Consider the following 21766-nt stretch of genomic DNA (forward strand, 5'->3'; position numbering starts at 1 on the left):
ACGTAACAAACATATAAGGCACCAGGAGTATCGATTCCCGGAGCGGCTAACAGTAGCGCGTAAACGCCGTAAAATAACTGCAAAACAAATAAGGAGAGTGCTATAAAAATGACGCGAGATGGATATAATTGAGAGAACACGTCGCCATGAAGAAGATGCAAAGCTGATGATTTAGATATGGCTGTAAGGCAGATGAAAATAATTAGAAGAAGATGACGTTATATGGGAGATAATAATAGCAGTCGCAGAAGGGTACATTGCCGGAGATAAGTTGAATTAAATCCCAAAGAGAACTCGCCAATTCTATTAGAAAAAAAAGAAAGAAAAAAATCAGGACGGGTGATATGTTCCCGTAATGAAGTACCATTTCACACATTATTTTACGATTACGGCCGACTAATAATTAATAGTACGGAGAAAAAGCAACGGAGGTGAAGCGGGAATGAAGATGATGGACCGACACGTCGATGACTCAAACGAGTGGCGGCTAAACCGTAAGGAGGGAGGAGGGAAGGATGGACTGCGGTTCCCATGACGTGCCCAGTCGGACCAGTGACCCAAATTTTTGGGTCCCACTGGCGGAGCTTCGTACCCACAACCTTCGATATCGTGTCTCCTCCCCCTCTTCGTCCCTTTTGCGTCCCTCCCCCATCGCGGATGCGTAAAAGGCTTCGATGCAAAAGCCTGATCAATTGATTCTGCAGCATGATGATATCGGATTGTTGCTCGTCGATGTTCGTCAGAAGACGAACACTAAAAGAGAGAGAGAGAGAGAGAGAGAGAGAAAGAGAGAGAGAGGAGGGGAAGGGAGGGGAAAAGGAGAAAAACGAGAAAAGGCGAGAGAATAAATTTTGTGTTGGACGCCACTACTGAATACGTTCAATTAGTGCCTTCTATTAGTTACAATGATTGTGTAATTTATTCGCGGGATGCTATATGCCTCGCCGTATCCTAGCGACCATCTGTTAGTTTAGTAGCCTAGATACCTGAGAAGCGTATGAAACTTGATATACTGCTAAAAACAAGTAGCAAAACGTTTCTTCAGAGATGAGCATATAATATAATATATATGTATCTCGAATTTCGATTATATTTTTCTTATATCGCATGATTTTAGTATCTCGAACATCCTCGTATGAATATACTGCTTTAGCTTCTCTACAAACGTTGCTTTCCTTTTTTCGGGCTTTTTTTTTTAAAGAACAATATCCCGAGAATAATTGTTTTCGACAATGCATTAATAGCGGAATTTGAAAAAATTTCTGAAGAGTAGGATCTTTGTAAAGATCTTTTACGGTAATTTATGTAATTGCGAGTTACAAAATGAAGGAGAACAGGCACACAAAAATGTTCAAACAAAATATGAAATTATATATCTCAGTAATAAATGTTCTTTAGACACCATTGTCAGGGAATTTGTAGATAAACATGCGATTACAGATGTAATTATACAGGGTGCGCCAAGTGTTTTCCTTATACGTATCATCTAATAATAAGATAATAAAGTGTTCCGCGTTACATAGTCATCCTCCCTAATAACGCCGCGAGAGATTAACGCGGCGGAAGAGATTTCCGTCGCGTTTCTTTGATAATACGAAACTTCTCTCCGTGCCCGTTACTTATGCCCGTAATACTTTGCTCGGATCCCTCGCGAGCGGGAGCGGAGCCGCGTCAAGCGCATATCCGCGACATCCGACTTTTTCGGATGAAAAGGAGCGTAATACGCACGGCCGAATCAGCGCCGCGTGTCACATATCGCATCTGCCGAGAGAGGATTTCATTTTTATTATATATCGCCGGGGCAAAAAATATCAAGGGGGGAAGGTGCAACCGGATGCAACGTGGAGGACCCGGCATCAATTACGGCCGTCAAAGGAGACAATGGACAATTCTCTTCTCGGCGGCGAGTGCCGCGCGCCGGTAGGCAGCGGACGGCGTGTAATTTTTACTGTGGAACCTCCTTAAAGAAAGTCTTTCACCGTGTATACGCGAAGGAGGAGCGCCGGATTGTCGTTGCCGGCCGCCGCGCGAGGAGGAAGAGGAGGTGGACGAGAGGTGGTGGCAGTGGTGGTATAGAGAACGACGAGGAGGGAGAAGGGCAAAGGAGGAACGACGAAGGAGGAGGACCATGTTATACTACTTTGGTATACTTCGTCGTCGGTACCAGGCAGCGATGTTCCACTTACACGGCACACTTTGCAACTCGCCTCGCTTCAGGATCCTGAAGAGTGGTTCTGTGTCTATCCTACGGTTCCGATCGCCGCATCGTTGGGCTGTGTATAACGCGCGCACACGAAATGCCTTGGCTTCGAAACACGAAATTCGTGCGAGATCCATGCTGCGGACGTTAGCGAATACGTCTCTTCATATCTCTCTCTCTCTCTCTCTCTCTCTCTCTCTCTCTCTCTCTCTCTCTCTCTCTCTCTCTCTTTCTCTCTCTTCGACTCGTCTCGTCGGAGGTCGGAGATAATTCTTATTTTTTGCACTTGAAAAATCCCAACCGTTGAAACGGAGTACAATAGAAGAATGGTTAAAAGAGTAACAACTCACCCAAATGATGTCACATGTTCAGGATATTATAAAAACTTAAAACTATAGGAAAGAACGTCGAAAGAATGTCGACCAGCGGTGTTATAAATTAGACGTTTCTGAGTTAATTTACGATGTATGCGATGACTGCAATTAGCTTTTCCGAGACAAATAAATATTATTTACAAAAGATGTTTGTTCCATAATTTTCCATTTTTGATGTCGGCAAAGTCTCTCTTTCTCGAGTTCTCAATTGTACACAAAATTTGGTTAAACACGCTGACTCATCGGTTTTAGGCGACTTCTCTTAAAAAAATCCTCAGAATATATATACTATATATATATATTTTTTTTTTAAACAAAACATATACAAGTATTTCATAATTACTTTTTTTCTAAACAAAGTGGAAATCGACGTAATGAATCTTTCTCGTTTTGCATCCAATTATATGATATCAGTTCGAAATAAATAAGTAAATGCTTCCGTTTGATGTAGGACACGCGATCTCAATATAAACGAGAGAGTAGACGTGCGATTAAGTTCGCATTGGATAAAGAGGTAAAAATTAAAGCAAGCGTAAAAGGTATAATATACTTCCTATAAAATATCAAACGTATATATTAGAGATGTAAGAATTTCTATACAATTAATATAGAAATACAATATCCCATAGAAGAGTAATTATTTTTTCAATAAAGTTTTTTACAAATTTTTTAAATAACGTTTTATTTTAGTTTATACACATAATATAATATAATATATATCATATATATTATATGTTTTAACTGATAAATAAATATAAATTTTAAATTTTTATTAATAAAAAAAATTCTTTGCTGCTTTCTCGATATATGTATATAGTTAAGAATTGTGTGCGACTATACTAATCCCACGCCGTTTTATGTGTTACACGTGCGCATCTTTGCGATTACGCTCAAACTAGGACAAGATGAAAATCGACATACTTGCGATTATGTGCGCAAATTTGGCTGCATCCGCCGTGGCACGCTGTGGAAGGCCGCGATCGCGCGAGGAATCGTTCGTCCACGCTATAAATGCTCGATGGCCAATCATTCGAGGCGCTAATTCAAACAAAATACCGTGTCATATCGCGATGAAAACGACGGAGATTTTTGGATTCCCGTTGAGAAATCGAAATGACGTCGGAATCGTTCGTTTCAAGTTCGACACGCTTTCGAGAGTTTAAGGAAAGTCTTGCGACATAAGGTCGTATCTATGTATATATGTAAAAATTACAAAGCTGAAGAGCCGGACGGGTAATATACGTGTGAAATAATATCAGCTTTGCATTGGTTCGCCAAGCTTTTAGCGAGGTAACGTGTACGTTATTTACGTACGACATGTTATATAATTATATAAAAAAGTATATAATTATATTTTATAATATATATATATATTATAGAAACGCGCGTCGCATGATTTATCAATTATTTAATTTACGCAAGTTGCGCCAGCTCTAAGCATTCAATTTCTTAATGAGTTGAAATGCAGGATGCAATGTTACACGATGCCAATTTGTTCTTTGTAAATTATGTGCCAGTCTCTTGTCCGCTGCCGCCGTGAACTAATTCTCGGTGTACGTAAAAAGATTTTTGCATGCATCTCTTGGCTACCCGAGCGAAACCGGAACACTTTTAACCCGCGATTATCTTGTCAATTTTCCGTCTCCATGGCACGATGAGTTTCTAGCGATAAATGCCAAACACCAAGTTTGTAACATCCACGCCGCGTAATAACGTATTATGTATGCAATATGAACAATAAATATTAGTTTTTACACACACACACATATACATCGCCTTATTTTCTCTTCTTCCGTTAAAGAAGAAAAAAAGATCGTTATGCGTCACAAATGACCCAGTTTCTACCGCCTGACAAGTATTTCGGTAAATCAAGCAGTTTGATAATGCACGTAGTGTAGAAGATGAATAAAAGATTAACCAAGAAACTCGTATCGCGCGCGAATGAAGCGTCTTGTTTGTTGTAAAGGCATGTTTTCGATTTGGGAGACTGCGAGAGGTCTCTCCTTCGGATCTCTTCCCCTTTCGCTCATCTCTCATTACCATCGAATGTGCACGCACACCGACGTCGACGCGCGTTCGGGGGAGAAGAGGGGGTGCGAGGAGAGGGCCGGAAAGGGGGTACGGAGAGAGAATTTCGCAAATGGACGAATAATTAAAGGCGATTCGGATCATGTGAGTGGTACAGTTCACACCAGTTACATCTCGCGCGCCTTCTCAATGGACGTCGTCGGCAGGTGAGCAGCGATGCACGCGCACACGGTGGCTCTCCGGCGTCCTATACACGTCTCTCTCTTTCTTTCTCTCTCTCGGCCCGGGTTTCACGATTCTCCATTCCCGTGGTAAAGTTCCCATCGTACGAAGACACGGCGCGCGTCTATCGCTCGCACTTCGGTCCTCGCGAAGGTGCGCAACTTCTCTCGCCGCGAGATTGTGTCAAAAGATACGCCACCGACGACGCAACATCGCCCATGAAAACCAGATAGACCACGACACTCGGTCATCTGGGATCGACGATTCGCTAATTTGTTGCAGGCTAATGGACCAGGAGAATAAATACTTAAATACAAATGCAAAACTCCGCACCGGTTGAAAAAAATCAATTATTTTTTGCGTAATGTGAACGTAGCTGTGGTAAGTATACTTATTAGGGCTTCGTAAAAAATTTTTTTTTCCAGTTTTACTAATATCTGTTTTTTATAACAGAGAATTCAAAGATATAATTAGCTGCTTTATCGAAGTACTACCGGAGAAGGATAAAAGAGAATCGCTTTTTTGATCAGTTTTACGACTGTACGACGATCACGTGCACGTGTCAGAATGGGCATAAAGACAGAAAAACGTCTCGTACGTCGACAGAAACAGTTAAGAATCACCTATTGATTCTGTCGGCTAATAATAACTGTGAATTATTAATCGTGCGGTAATTTAATACGCGTTAGTTAGCGTCGAGCGTCGCGGTTGACGCGGTTCACCGTCGATGGCATTAAATCACCCCGAAATAAATGGCACGTTTCAATTGACGATATACCCCGAGATTTCTTTCTTTTTTTCTGCAACATACCTGGATCGCGAGCGGGCTTGACAACGGCAAAAGGAAAAGAGCGAGAGAGAAAAGAGGAGAGCCGTACAAATGAGAAAGAGAAGTACAGTTAAGAATTCGTCGCACGTGGAACTGCTATATCTAGCTGTTCTTGCCTTTTATCTGATGCTCCATTTAAATAGGAATTCCTAATTACCATTGTATAACGCTCCCTTCTAGCCGCGTCTCCTATAAACGAAGTGTGTCGTTTATCAAACGTATCAAATTCACGATTCAAGAATTGGCATCGACGCGACGCTGCGAACTATTCATTAAACAGCTAATTAACTCTTAAAGGCTACATCGTCCATATATGGATCTTTGATCGCGTATAAAGCTGGGTCTAATCAACCAAATCTCGAAGAATTATACATGAAATAAGAATAGAAAAGACCGAAGAATATACAAAAAGTAGAAAAATTAGCAATAATTAATATTAAATTCTCCAAAAACATCAATTTTTAAAGAGTCTCAAGTGGTTGAGACTTGAGATGACTTGAGCTGTAGCCTTTAAGGGTTAAATGCAAGTTTTCGCTCACTTACATTGTTACTTCCTCAATTTCCAATAGAAAGCGCAAGCGGAAGAAAAATACGAGAATTGTAAGAAACGCTTGGCGGGCTTCTGAAAATTCCGATCGAGCGTCAAACGTTAATTCGTCTGCTTTTTTGGCGCACGAGAAACAAACGATCGGCATGCATCCGCTTGACAGGGGCCGGACTGGCCGGAGACGTATGCCGCCGCGCGCAGTATGACGATTGCTTTCGCGCAGTATGACGATTTCATGATTTATGAGAGTTATTACGATTCCAAGTGATTTATGGCGCGACTCGCGATAGCGCGCGGTTCCCCGAAGATAAAAACGGCGGGATTCATCGTTACTCGTCACTGAGAAATGTGATTAAGAGAATCGCGCCTTTTAAATGTAAACGTCCAAGTAATCCAACCGTCCAACAGGTCCCGCACGATTATTCGTCGTTGATTTTATCTCGTGTCGAGTATCGAAACGGAGTGAAATATATCTCAGATCGGGTTGACAGATGAGTATCGCGTCGTCGATAATTAATAGAAAGCTGCCCGGACGTGTTCGTGTTTTCGTTTCCGCTTTAACTATGATAATCGATTCAACGTGCGCCCGCACGCGGGTTGCGCGTGATTTTCGTCCTCGGGGACGGGAATAATTTTTGACAGAATCCTATAAGATTTCACTCGTGCGTGACCGCGCGATGCGTGTCGCCGTGCCGGTGATGCCAAGAGAAATCGAACTTGATCGTTAAGCGAGTCGCGAATCGCGAGCTCGGCCCATTAGCCGCGATCGGAGTCTCCTCCCGGTCCCGTCGAGGCCCCGAAGACCAGCGCGGGCAGACGTCTTATCATTAATAATGATCGCTGCGGCGAATCGCTCGTTCCGAAAACCAAGCATTTTTTTGTCGAGTATTATCTATTTAAACTGCGTGCGAAACGCGGAAATGCGATTCACGTCTAATCAATGAATATATTGATCTTTTAAAGGCGATAGTTATACGTACATGTGTGTATTAATTACCAAAAATATACGATTGCATTATTAATAATGATTTTTTGCAAATATGTATTTATTAATTTAAAACGGTACTAATATCACGTATCTCGTGTTAAATTGAATGAATAAAATTTTTAATCCAGAAGGGAAATTTGAGTTGATGTGTACTGTTTGCAATTTATGCATAAATCGTACAAGTATACGTCGTGAATTATATTAGCGCAAATAGTAATAGGATTCAAGTGTGTAATAATATGACACTTCAAAGTGCAAACGCCAAAAAAGAAAGCAGTTTCCAAAAGCTCCTTCCTATCCCAAACAACATATTCTCGGTTCCTCTCCTTATTATCTCACTCGCGCAATTCCCAAAGAAATGAGAGAACGGCGACGATCAACGCGCTTCGCGTTATTGCGCGAAAATAGGAAATAAAAATAAGCGGAATGTACTTAGAATCGCATTATATAACGTCCGAGATCCTGTTTGCCGAACGTGTCGAGCGTGGACGTTACGTTACGGCGAAATTCGCGCGGAGAGAATTTCCGCGTGCGTCGGAAGGTGGGGAAAAGAGGAAGCCCGCCCGTAAATCTCCCTCTATTTCCTTTTCTCCCGCGGTGTGTGCCGAGATCGGATCTACGCAGATCCACGATCGATCACCGTGTCGGGCTTCGATCGGCGCGGAGGAAAGGTGCAGCGGCATCGGCTCTTGCTGGTAGAAAGCCTTCGCTCGACGTCGGCGTTGCTAGCGCAAGTTGCCGGCGACTCGTTTATGCCGCGTTTATACACGCACGTGTGTGCGCGTGTGTATCGGCCTCGTCTCTACTAGCATAAGTTAAGCGCGCGCGCGCCGTGATTCTCCCGGGCTCCCCCCGTGCTGGTGCGGGACCTTGTTTCATGACCCACATAAAGCAAGGCCGTTAACACTACTCACGAATCCGCGTACGCACACATATACGCACACATACGCATACACATGTACGAGGGAGCCCGCGTGAGGTGCGCTCCGCGCTCTATGGAGAAGACTCACGTGTATGTACCCCCTACCCAGATAGCGCGGCACCCATCGGACCCCCGTGCGAGATGGCCCCGAATTGGTACCACCTGGTAGAGGATCGCGGCTGTGTACCGCGCGCGAGAGATAAGGGACTCCGGGGGATATGCCTCGTTCCAGCCGGTGCGGTGTGTGTCACTTTTAAAGCGACGCGATTAAATCGAGAGCTCTCTGACCCGGTCGTTATTCTCGTTGACCCATTAAAGGCCGCAATTAAAACATACAGGATTTTAATTAAGACGCGATTGTGTTTTTTTTTTGTTTCCCGCGAGATTCGTAGCAGAATTGCAAAAACGGTTTACTCTCTCTTCCTCGCGTATCTGAAAGATATCGTGCTCGACGAGAACGTTGACGCATGAATGAAATTATGTAAAGCGAGGATCGGTTACGATTGGAAAAATCAATGTATTAACATCCTTCTACTTTTCAAATCCTTTAAAGACAAGTATTTTTGAGATATTATTTCTCTGCGAAAAATGTTTGGACATCAAATAAGATTTATCTTATTTACAAATTTTTTGTTCCTGTAACGATAGATTCTACCGAGTTTTTAGATGAAATAATTCGATTTGACTCAAAACACGGCGTATAATCGACGAAAACTTGACCGAGTTAATTTTTGGCTTCGCTGTATCGCTTATGAGGCAAAACATTCTCCACTTTCCAAATTTTGACGTAAAAGAAACTTCTTTCGCGTGTGCATATTTGTATAAATCACCCGGATTCCATTTCTACCTCCAGGATCGGAATAGGAGTGCCAAATCTGGCTCGCTGCGTATTTCTTTACAAAAAAAAGATGCAAAGCGAAATAAACAAAGCTAATTTCTTCGATATTAAGAAAATATAAAAGAGAGAATAAAAGAATGAGAAAAAGGATTGGAGAATTTTATCAATCGAGTGTCTTACAGCTACATTTTTCCATAATTACCGCAGCAATATTATCAAATTAAATGCGACTTATTTATTGTAACCGTGAAACTTTTTAAAATTTTTCCCCTGCTCTCATCTTCATCAGAACTCAGAACGCTTTAATTACGATTTGATTCGCATCGTTCGTCGCGCTAACACCATTGGGACGCGAATAATAATCTTTGCGAAGACGCGCTTTTTTTGTTTTTACGGTCCAGCTTGAGACGGTCGCGCGCTGGTCCCGCGCAAGATGAGGCCCAAGATGAAGAAGCCGCGGGGATCCCTGCCCCCCCCCCTTCGCACTTTGCCTTCCTCATCCTACGCTCACCGCGATGTGTGTATGTACGTATGTACGTCGCACGCGTGTCTTCACGCTTATTGTTAGTAGGTCACACCGATGCGTGCTGGTGTTAGCGAGAGGCTATCGTGGCAGCGCGTACCAGCGAGCGCGCGCGCACGAAGCGTTATCGTACTCACGGCGGAGCCTGGCCGTGGGTCCGGCAGTCACCACCTTGATGGCACCTTGATCTTGATCTTGACTCCGCGCAAGGCCCGCCTCGCGGGCAGACGCCGCCGGGAGAATGCGGACGGTCTGGCGTCTCTCGTTTTCACGTATTTTGCGTGTAATTTTCGTCGGAACCCGCGGCTGTGGTCCGAGAAGCCGTAAAATCTATTTTTTTCTCTTTTTAATATGACTTCTATTTCCACGTTTAATTAAAAAGCGTGCAATCTAAGTTGCGTTTAAAGGAATCTTAAAGGAGAGCGAAAGGAAATTTGAAAGATTTTACGATTTGAATAAATGGGTTTCGTTAAGTTGATAAATATACGACGATAGTTATGCAAGAGACAGCTAGATTGAAGAATATTCTTTAGAAATGAATAAGCAGAATATCGATTCGATTTACTATTATTTTTTATAAAGATGTGGATGTGTAATATTTATATAATCGCGCGCGAATCGGATTAAAATGATTAATATAATAAACGTAATTCTCTATACTTTTATGACTCCTGCGTTTTTTATTTAGGTACGTTACTTGTTTTATTAGTGTATAAAAAAATCAAATTCTATATGACGCGCCCCATATCCTTTTATATAAAATTATGTTAAATTATTGATAAAGAAAAAATGTTAATAATGGAATAATTAATTAATTAATATATATAATGCACAGTTTTTATCTTGTCGTTAATTGATTCACGCACTGTACGAATCTGAAAATTTTATGACCTAATTTAGCCTTCCTTTCCCGATCATTTTTTTAATCATCTGCCTGTACTATAAACATAACTGCCGCCATCTCTCGCGATCGAACCATACCAGAAAATTTATGTATATGAAGAAGAGCTAAGTAACACATAAAAGAAAGTTCTATTATCATTATCTTTCTGCGCTATATATCTTATACGGATGTCGCTTATTTCATTTCGATCATGAATTCTGTGGGGAATCTAAAGCTGCTTTCTTCTTAGCGAAAATTTAATAAGGCCGCATCTTGCTATTGTTGAATTCTCATATCTACGCCAATCATCTTGCTTATTATTTAATATTACACGAAACATATTCTAAAATTCATTTGTATATAAATTATTCTCTAATATTTATTGCACTTCTATATATTTATATTTGCAATTTGTACGAACCATATAGCAACATATGAAAATTTTTCTCTATTTATCAATCTTCGGCATAACTGCAAAAAATAAATGTATACATAAAAAGTGTATAAGAATATTAAAGAAAAATATTTAATATTTATATACACTTCACATATATTTATTTTTTATACATAAAATGTGTTTATGTATATATGTTTAAAAATATATGTATTTTTATAAATATATATACAAATTGTAATGCATACATTTTTTTATTCCGAAAAGTAATATAAATAAATGGCGAAAAATCGATCAGGATCGTCGATCGCACGGTTCTGTTCGTCCGACCTACTGCCTCTAAGACGACCTTAAAAATCGCGATTTGCGTTTTCTGCCATCGGCGCACGCTATCCGTAATTATCGGCTGACTCGTTCTGATCACGGACTGCCCCAGATGCAATTTTACACGATGATGCGAGAGGCGACTCCGAGGTTCACAGGTCAGGGAGCGGGAGAGACGGATTTAGAAAACTCCGACCTTTCGAGTTTTCCTTCATTTTATTGGTACTATCTCTCTCTTTCGTACACAACGATCGTCGCAATAGACTCCAGCTGTAATCTGGCACAAAATGCATCTCGAGTTTCGCGTCGGCGGCGAAATCCTCGACAAGCATGCTCGATACAGAAATATTCGTCTTGACGATGACGCGAGCTATATATTATACGCGAGTAAACGTCGCCGTTACCGATAACGTGTGTCATTACCGAAGATTGGTTTGCAACGGAATATTTTAATTTTTTGTCGTAATAACGTACAGACTGACAAAATGGCGTGCACGTATTGTCGAGCGAAGTACAACTACGCACTAAATTGTTTTTTACGGTAATCTATGGTAGGAAAAAAAAATGAAAGGCGACGACGTTTGTCCCTGATCTAACAAATTACCGCGAGTTTTTACAATGGAGCATGCATAAAAGGTGGATGCATCGTGTTTACATTTAAATAAACTTAACACGTCGCATTAAAGCGATGAACCTGGACTAATAGTCGAACAAACGTATTATCGAATGTCTTGAATAACGACGACGTATATTGTATTCGTATCTTGAGAGTAGTCTTCGATCGTTCCCAGGACGATTTGCGTTGAAATGTTCACGGATAAGCGGACGCAACGCGAACCAAAGTCGTATTCTACAATATATATTCATTTGTGTTTTCTCACTTACTCGTAATAATAATATTACGAGCAATGATGTATCGTCGATTTCCACCTCGTGAAAAGTCATATTTACAAGCGTGGCCACTTAATTTTACTTAATTATATACTTCCTATGATTTACGACATCTTTTATTCCACAAGATTCAAACTTAACTTCGTCGACTCGTTACTAATAAATTTGTTATCGATATTAACAGCATAACCAATAAGACACGATGCTCTGCCGACACCTTCTTAAATGGTTCAAAAACTTCCACGTTCAAATGTTGCTTATAGAAGCTTAATATCAACAGCACGAAAAATCATATTGCTAAATTACCCATCTCATTGTACTTGAACAAGACTAAAATTTCTATACTTGTACGAGTTGATTTTATTCCAGTTCTACCGATTGCATTGTTTGATAAAGCCCGTTCTATTAAACTGTATTCTATTAGACTGTTTTTATTTTTCAATTTCAGCAATACGCATTGGATACGAATATCAAAGATTCAATAATCCCAAGATTTTCACATCTACCTTATATATTTATGTATAGTATGGGTGTATATTTTCCTTGTCAACTTGTAGATATAATGCCAAGGACTAGAAATTTTGCACAGTAAAAAAATAACACCTTTCTAATTGTATTATTAAAGAATAAAGCAATAATGTTGTCGTTATAGTAGTTTATCTGGAAATTATTAGTGATTTCTCTACTATAATCTGATTTGCTTCATTTTATATCAAATTTGATTTAGCTGGACGACTTTTTAATCAATCTTAATGTATCGTTAATTTTAATATTAATTTTTCTGCAAAGTCACAAGAAACCAATCTAGAAAAACCACATCACTTAGAATGGCATAGAATATTGCGCTCAAGTCGAATTCCGACACTGATTGTGAGTGTTTAACTCGGTGGTAATATTTTGACTCGCACTTAAGATTCAAATGGAACTCTTCAAAATCTTGCAAATTATTTGAACAATATCTTAATTGTTGTTTTGATATTATTTAAATAGATTCGTTTAATGTGACTTTGACAGAACTCCAGTGCATTTATCATCGAATTAATATATTAAATAGATTGAGCGCTACGAGCAATAAGGAAAATGACTCCATGACAAATATTTGCAACAAAATCCTATTTTTGCTTGAATCGATACAATTTAATAAATCTATTAATCAGGCACATATTAGCTTGTATATTAATTTTACGCTCTTATTTATAGGTTCGATATTTTTATGAAACATAATTATAAGCATTTTTATGGTTCGTAATAACTTAATAACAAATAAATATTTATTCACTGATTCCGTTCAATTCGTAATATAGAATCGGAAGAATATTCAACTCGAAAGGGACTATTTCAAACCATGACACCGCGCTGTGCCAACAATTGCTTCCTTTGGTGAAGACTCGGCGAATCCACGGTAATCTCGTCGTTCTTCACGCTGTCGAATGACTTGGAGGTTTTGAAATTATTTAGGACGTTCAAGCAATTGTTGCTCGTCATTTCGAAAGATTTGGAATTCCTTAATGACGCGCTAGCTAACTTTCTGATAGTTTCCGAAATGGGATACTTGAAGTCCACTCTCTCCCGTTCTCTCTCCTTGATCCTTTGATTATCGTTGACCACCAATAAGGGATCTTTCTTCTCCGCTTTTCTCTCCTCCTGCTCCATTTTAGAATCTTCGTGTTTCGTCCTCTGATTCTCGCTTCCGTCAGTTCTATACGTTGTCACTGACTCTGATTTGTCCTCTCTTTTATTCGTAAATGGCTCTAATCGCGGATGTTCGCTCTCTTCCTCCTCCTTCTTGTCGTCTTGACCTAGTAAAGACTTTGGTGGCGCCTCCACGTAACCGCTCTCGTCGCTGTCGGCCTCCTCGTCGAGAGAATCCAGAGTTAGGAATGAAGTCTCCTCGTTCTGCAAAAATTCATGACCCATCCTGCCAGGATACTTCTCATTCACTCGCCTCTCTCTCTTCTGCGGATCCTCGATCCTGTTCAACATCTCTCCCCTCGGTCGATAATCCACTACATCATCGAGATCCTCGACATCCTCGAAATCGAACACGTTCGAAGTGGTGTCCTCCATTTCCTCTTCTTCCTCCTCCATCGATTCATCCTCTTCGCTCGTCAAGGGAAACCTCTTCATGGGATCTATAGGATTAAAACGAGGACTGCCGGCGCACGTCATAAAATGCGCCGAACCTTCCGAGTTCCTTCGCGGCCCTGGCCCCCTGCTGACTCGGTCCTTCACGAAGATAACTCTTTTGGTCGACCCCCGCTGATCATTTTGATCTAGAAAACATATTTCAAAGGTAAGCGCAACTTACCAAGAAGTGACATTATAACTTTATATGTCACGCACCAACTGGTACGACTTGTCGGGCAACTGCCCTTTCGGCATATAATTATGTAAATACCGAAACTCCTGTCGTTATATATCCCTCTAAAAAAAACTTCACAAAAATAGAAACATAATGTCTCAAATACAAATATATCCCAAAGGGGAGTAAATAAAACGCTGTGGAAAGATACGAACGATATAAAAAATTAGTTATACGTTTGTCGTTTATTAAGCTTGACGATTAACGACGCTAAATAATTATAGCTCGCTTATCTGTTCGTAGCGCTAAAATAGCGTAAAAAAACTCGTGCTAGAATAAATTACGCGTATAGTTTATCCACCTTAATTATATCACAAGGTGATACAAATACAGGCTTTATCTCCACCTCACTGCGTTTATGTAACCATCCTCGCGTGATATCTCGCGACACAAAAAATTGAGGAAAATTTTAAAGACTGTCGTGCATCAATAAAAATGCATTTACATCATCGAAGAAAAAAGTGTGTTTAAAAAAGGGTTTGTCGGAACTTTGCGTTAAGTTTCGAAATGGTAAACGAATAATAAGCGATAATTTGCGAATACTAACTCTGCGGGAGCGGCTCCTCCGGGCAGGTGGCTCTCTCCTCGCTGGTCGCCGTGCTGGCGGTTTCGCATCCGCTGGAGATGCTACCGTTTTCGTCGGACTCGCGATTGAGGGCGTCCAGCAGTCTGGCTATCCTCCAGCTGTCCTGGTCCTCCCAGCTACGCGCCACGTTCTCCAAGGAACGCAGCTCTTCCAGCAGCCTCTTCTGCTCTATCTCCTCGGCCACCGTGTCCTCCTCGATCGCCGACAGCTTAGGCGCGCTCTTCGACCTCTCCAAGGGCGGCCGGTAGTTCTGGCCGCCGGTGCTCAAGAGGAGCTTCCTACGCGGCAATGACGGGTTGTCGTATAACGCGCTCGCCAGAGACAACCTGTAACGATTCGTGTAAACTGTGCTAATTAATTCAAATTATGCCAACGTACATAATGAATGTACTAATGACTTAATGAAACAAGTAATGAAAATTTAATACGTATGAAAAAAATAAAAGATTTTTAATTATGTTTCCCGTGGTAATTTATGGATTTGCTTACGAGATGCTACTCCTTGCTGATTTTTATATCTGAAGAATCATATATAAAATTCTAGTTTATGAAATAATTAAAAACAAATTTTAATTTTAATTAATTAAATAATAAAAATTGTATAACTCATTAACTTGACAACTCTTTCTATTTGTACTTTTTCTAGCAAATAAATTCCTGAATGACAATGCGATAAAGAAAGTAGTAAATTAGACGTGTTAGCGCAATTCCGGCAGGAGTGCCATCAGGGTATGTTTGACCTGCGACTTGGAAACACTGACCCGAATGCACATCGCCGATCGCTTCCCGTCCTGGATCGTGACTCGATCGCGCACATAACGATCTACAATCGTGACCGGAATCGTGACTTCCACGGTGGATGCGCGAGCGCGTGCGTAACTGCGCGTACCTCTCGCAAAGACCCAAGATGGGAAAATTTCTCTTTTCTCCCGATTAAGGCAAGGGGGAGGCAAGCACCTGCATGGCCGACGTAACGACAATATAACCCGAACGTGGGACGATAAAAATGCGAGGAATGCGCGCGATGGTGCGCGCCGCTGCCCGACATTGAAATGAGCCTAACGGAAACTCGGAGAATTCTATATACGAGTTTGAGAAATTGTGCCGCGCGCGATTAATCGTGGCCGGTCCAGTTTTAACAAGAGCCGTTAAACCCAAAGCAGATACGTCATAAAGATATGCATATTTAGATTATATTCAAGTAATTAAAATCGACAAGACGAGAAGAGATTTCAAATCTTTTCTAATAGCACGTCGCATAAATAGCAAACATAAATGCGAATGTACTTTGTAACGTGTGTCCTATAATTTTCTCCTAACGCAACTCTAATACCCGACAATACCGAACAATACCTCGCTAATCCCGTAGTATACTTGCCAATTCCCACTAATTGTTTGCCAATCTTAGATAAAGTCCGTTAACGATTTCCGCCAATCCGTGACTCCCGTTTGTACTTACTTATCTATTGTTGTCGAGAAATGAAATTTACATTCTTTTAATTCGTCTCTAAATTTCTCGAGTAACTCTTTGTACGCGCCGCTGAAGTGAGCGCTGCCTTTCCACCAGCTCGCTTAGATCGCAGTTTACTTTTAGCGGCGTGATACCGCTGCTCTCACCTGGCGTTTTGCCTGGAGACCTTGTCCCGACGGAATTCCATGAGCGCCTGCTGCAGCCTGGTATTCAAGATCGAGGCGAGTCTCCTTGCGGTAGACTCCTTGCTGCACAGTGCTGCGTGACACCTCAATTCGGGCCTCAGTCTGCGGCCCTCGTGCCGATACACCCAGACGAACAGTCGCGGGTGAGAGGCCGGGGCCGTGCAATAAGTCACACGGTGGGCCCAGTACTCGGTGAGGCCGTGGTCCTTGGTGGTCGCGGTCAGCCCACCGTTGGTCACTGTCAGCCTCATGGAGACGTCGGGTCTGCTGCTGGTTACGTAGTTGCGCCATAGGGTCGACACGGGCTTCTCGACGCAGCCTTCACCTGCGGGGAAGCGTGAAAGGGTTGGTCTCAATTAATTTCAGAAGCTAGTTAGAGCTAGAGCCGTTGCTGAAACGTTTTTTATTCCTGGAACGGCATCAGTGTTAAATATTGAAGGATGAAATTTAAACCGATACCTAAAATTTATTATTTCAACTTAATCGGTTTGCTTAAATTAACGACATATTGTGTAGGAACAGCGACGACCTGTAGAAATGGATTAAAATTGACTCAAATTGAGTATAATTTAACAGTGGGAGTCCAGCATTTCGATTCTTCGTGGAACGAAGCCGTAATTCATCGCGGGGAGCTCCTCGCGGATGATGTTCGTGAGCTACGCCGTCGAAAGTAACGTCACGCTAATGCCGATGTCTCCGCGCGCGGTACTTTCTACGGTTCATTATGGACATTGACGCGTAATCAGACGCTCAGAAATGCCGCTTATTCTCGCACGGCACGACGAGAGGTATGCCGCGCGCGACTCCAGCGAAGTATGTCACTTTAGGATTGATCTCGCATGCGCATATACCCACGTATGTATACTTTGTTGCAACATTCTAGTTACGTTCGAACGTTGGCATGTGCAATGCGTACGAGATAGCCTCCGTTCCACGTACTCCGGGGCATATCCTGACTTTCGATACAGTTCGATTCGCCGCTATACGCGCTCGCGTTGCCAATTTAGAGATACAGGAAACGCAAGTACTGTTACTTAGAGCTCGAAAGCGAGCCGAGCCGGCAGGCGGAATAGAGAAGGGACAACGAGAAAGAAAGAGAGAGAGGGAGAGAGAGAGAGGGGAGGTAGAATGGCGCAGGTTGAGCGAAAAAAAGAAAAACCGGGAAAGAGAGAAAGAGATAGCAACTTGGGACAGGTAGGTAAGTGCACGCTAAAGTCTCTCTCGTAAGCCGCTATTCGCGAAAAAAAAATAACGCGATTCTTCGCTCAAACCTCGAAAGTGGTCTCCGCCAAAAAAAAAATACGTTGTAACACACGTGTCTGCTTATCGAATGCAAATATACTGCGTTTGAACTCTATTCCACGAGGTGCAGTGACAAATTAAACTCTGACACGAATAGCTTGGATCTGTTGTTGATCTTGAGAGACCAGGATTTTTCCTCGCGCTCGTGGCAGATTCCATCGTGGCGTTCGGATCTTTGCGAACGTCACACAAACGTTCTTTATAATTACAAATCAAGCCGGACTGACGCCACTAGGCATACAAAACGAACAAATTAATTCTATAAATTACAAACGTCACGGATCCTTCGATTTGCCATGTCGATAGAAGATCGATGATCGTAAAGATAATCGCCGGCGAAGTGACGACTTTCTGGGGCAGCAAAAAAGCTTTCTGCGTCTTAAGCGACACCTTTAGATCGATCATTATGCAAATAGCTCGTGCAATCCTGTAACGCTTGATTTTATATACAGGACGGCTTGACAACGAGATTTTTGATGAGACACAGAAAATGAAAAATGTAGAAAACTGGGAAACAGAAACTAATTAACCTTAACGTTAAAGGTTTTGGTCGTCACATATTTTGTAAATATTCTACTTTGAACTGAAGAAATAGAATTACTAGAAATTTACAGTGAATTCAATCATTTGCAATCGAAACGAGAAATAAACGAATTTTTATGGAGAAAAATGTATTATAGTTTGTCGATTATAGTCACATACAGGTTCCAATGTTTGAAGAATTATGCGACAGACTAACCGCAATTAATATATAGAGTTCAACTCGACGCGGGACCGCAGAAGGTTAATATTTATTAGACGTTAATTATTTGTTAAAATGTTACCGCGATAAGAAGGCAATTGATTTATGATTGTCAAATAATTAAAAGCGCAACACATGGTTTATGAACAATTATTGTCAGGTAATAATCTAAGATACAATAATAAAGCGCTTAAGATGTATTATGAGCTCTTAATATCTCCATGATCATTAAGCGTGCACGATCAAACAATTGCAAAATGCATGCAAGTGACAACTATATGATTGCAAGAGAAGGCACATCTATAAATCAAAGACAGCTGAGAAACGTCATTGCGCCTCAAACGCTTTCCTTGAGATATCTTTTTAATTATGATATATTTATAATCCAGCGGTAAACTAAATATAGCAAACGACCGCACTATTATTACAAACAACGCTCCAAAGACTATTTTTAAATAGAGTGAGTTGTGCGTCAACGTTTCGCACGAGATCCGACTGGTGCAGATAAAGAAATGACGTGGAACTGAACACGTGTGTGCTTATTAAATCCCACGTGCATGGAGAAAGACCTAATCAGAAGCAGATGACTAAGAGGCACATCGACTTCAGCGATATTTAATCAAGGCGACACGATCGAATGTCTATCCAGAATCGCGTGCGATTTCCTGGAACACGTTGAGTCCATTATTCCGGGGATGATGCGATCCGTTTGTTGTTTCATCACGCGTGATTCCGCAAAATCGTTCGTGATATTCACGTGATTCCTCCGAAACGGTTCGCACCGAGAAAAAAATCTCGTTTTCACGCGAAAGGCGTAAATGTCAAACAGCCTTACAGCTGAAGCTGTTTCTCGCATTTAAGTCGTCACGATTACACCCTCGGGGAAAAAATACCGTGTCTCTTACTTCGACGAGTGTAACGTCGAGAGAAAGCATGATGCGTACGCCTCCGCCGATCGAGATCCGTGCCGCAATCGAACTGTGACCGCCGGCCGACTCGACTGGATGGAAAAAGGCCATCGAAAATCGCATGCAAATAAACCACGGACAACAATGGTGCCACTGTCGGCGTAATTTGCGTATAGGAAGCCTTACGTTACACGCGCGTTGGAACAACATTTTATTCCGAGCGTGTCAGGAGAAAGCGCACGGGGAGATTCGATAAAAGCGATCCTTTTGCCGCAGGTGAAACGCCGCCGGTGGCGTCCATTGGCGTGCCGCGGAATTCTTTTCCGTTGTAACAATTTTTCAAACGAAAGGCTCCGCGAGAGTAAAGTGGCGGAGCCGACGGAAAAATTGCGCTCCGCTCAATTACAAAAGCATCAGATTCAGTTTTTAATTTCAACTCGCGCCGTGCACGCAGCTTTATTACATGTACACACACGTATACACATATAATATATACTTTATATATATATATATATATATATATATATATATATATAATTATTTATATACGTGCCACATCACGTATTTAATCATTTAATGTATAATAAAATTAAGCGATTACGACCATTCAAATTTTCATTGAAAATCGATGTCCCTATTCACCGAATATTTTCTAAATCGCCAAAAGATAGTAGGGGATTAAATCTCTTAAATATGGATTTTATAAATTTAATATATGTATGATTCGTAATCGAATCATCTAGATTCGAAATTTTCGAATAATTTGGATTCAAATCATAGAAATTCGAATAAGACGAGCCAAGAAATAAATAAGCGAAAATTGATTCCGCGCGGCAGGAATATTTGCAGCTTCGTGATCTATCGAGTCGCGCGAATATTGCGATCGAATTATTGCGAACGGAAAAACAGGCGGTCTGGAACGATGCGGAACGGGAAGCAACGGCGAGAGAGGGACCGTGCACCGTGCACCGTGCACCGTGCACCGTAGTACGACCGGGTCGTCATTGCCACCGGACTGTGACACTCGGCGCGTTTTAGCGTCCAATATTATTCAATTAGAGATAATGCCGCGACCGCCCGTTGATTTTCCCCTCGTTAGCTGCGCCGCCATCGCGCGCATCGCGCTCTTGCTCGAGCGGGGCATTTCGAGAAAATCGCGCGTGCAAAACCGCGGAACGCCGCGCCGCGCTGCGCGGAAAACTTTCCACCGAGAAAACGCCGTTTGTATCGCATGACGAGAGCGAATGTCGCGTGCGTCGCACGCGGTCGGCGGATGAACGATAATAATAACGTTATATGAATGTGGAGTAAACGTATAAACGCGGCGCAGTAACGGGGTCGCGATTTTTTAAGCGAGAAGAGGTCATTGTCGAGGAGGCCCGACACTCCCCGGGCAAGAGCCTTTATTGTGTGTCGTCCACTTCGGCATAATTGCCGTGCCCACGTTTGTGCGTCGATCATAATTTACTTGCGCTTCATTATAAATCATTCTCGAGAGCGACAGTGCAGCCAGTATACCAAAAGGTGCAAATATGCAGAACACAGCTGTGAGTTTCAATGCGAACTTTTAAAGACGAGACGAGATAAAAGACGATGATAAATAAGAGTCGAAGTCTGACTTGGCTGCTTTGAAACAATGGAGACGTAAAAAATTACACTTATTGTGACACCAATCTGCGTTATACGCAAAAGAAAGATGAGATCAAAAAAGTCCTTCGGGTATTTCCCATCTTTTTGTGATTTTTCAACTACCGCGATGTAAAAGAAGATATGTGTCAGGCATACGTGTCAGTGTATACTAAAAATATTAGCTAACGTTACCACGTTTTTAACATTATAGAACCGTCGATGACTCTAACGTTTACCTATTTCTACTACCTAAATATACTATGTATTTTTAGAAAGTGGTAAAGAGAGAGAATAAATTGATCATTTACATATTGCAATAAAAAATCACGGAAGATGTACATGTTATAAAATTGATAGAAAATTACAAACGGCAGTCGTTCTGACTGGCTTTGGTAGATCCTGCAGTATCTTACTCATTTGGAAAAAAAAAAAATTCATCTGCATCGATTTATCGTTATTGGCAATAATGAAGAATGATAGTCGTATATGCCAATGTATCATCTTCAATGCGTATTAATCATTTCGCGCGTCGGAGCTAGAGAGAGAAATAAATTTCCGATTTACAGCGCGCTCGTCGACTTAAAACTGGGCAATGCATATAAAAGGAATTAATATTTA

The 21766-nt window shown here is 41.5% G+C and overlaps 1 protein-coding gene across 2 annotated transcripts in view; it reads right to left on the reverse strand.

Annotated features, from left to right (window-relative positions):
* Nucleotides 1-11269: 11269 nt before the first annotated feature.
* LOC143895279 (uncharacterized) overlaps nt 11270-21766 on the reverse strand; it is a 53694-nt gene continuing 43197 nt past the window's right edge. For both annotated transcript variants that reach the window (XM_077402319.1, XM_077402318.1), the window contains exons 3-5: nt 16529-16892; nt 14873-15237; nt 11270-14236 (exon numbers count right to left, since the gene is read on the reverse strand). In XM_077402319.1, coding sequence (XP_077258445.1) covers nt 13302-14236; nt 14873-15237; nt 16529-16892 — 1664 coding nt within the window. In that variant the 3' untranslated portion in view covers nt 11270-13301. The remainder of the gene's footprint in view (nt 14237-14872; nt 15238-16528; nt 16893-21766) is intronic.

Source organism: Temnothorax americanus, unplaced genomic scaffold (genome assembly GCF_048541705.1).
Source record: "Temnothorax americanus isolate GAGA-0224 unplaced genomic scaffold, ASM4854170v1 Scaffold15, whole genome shotgun sequence".
Classification (NCBI taxonomy): Eukaryota; Metazoa; Arthropoda; class Insecta; order Hymenoptera; family Formicidae; genus Temnothorax; species Temnothorax americanus.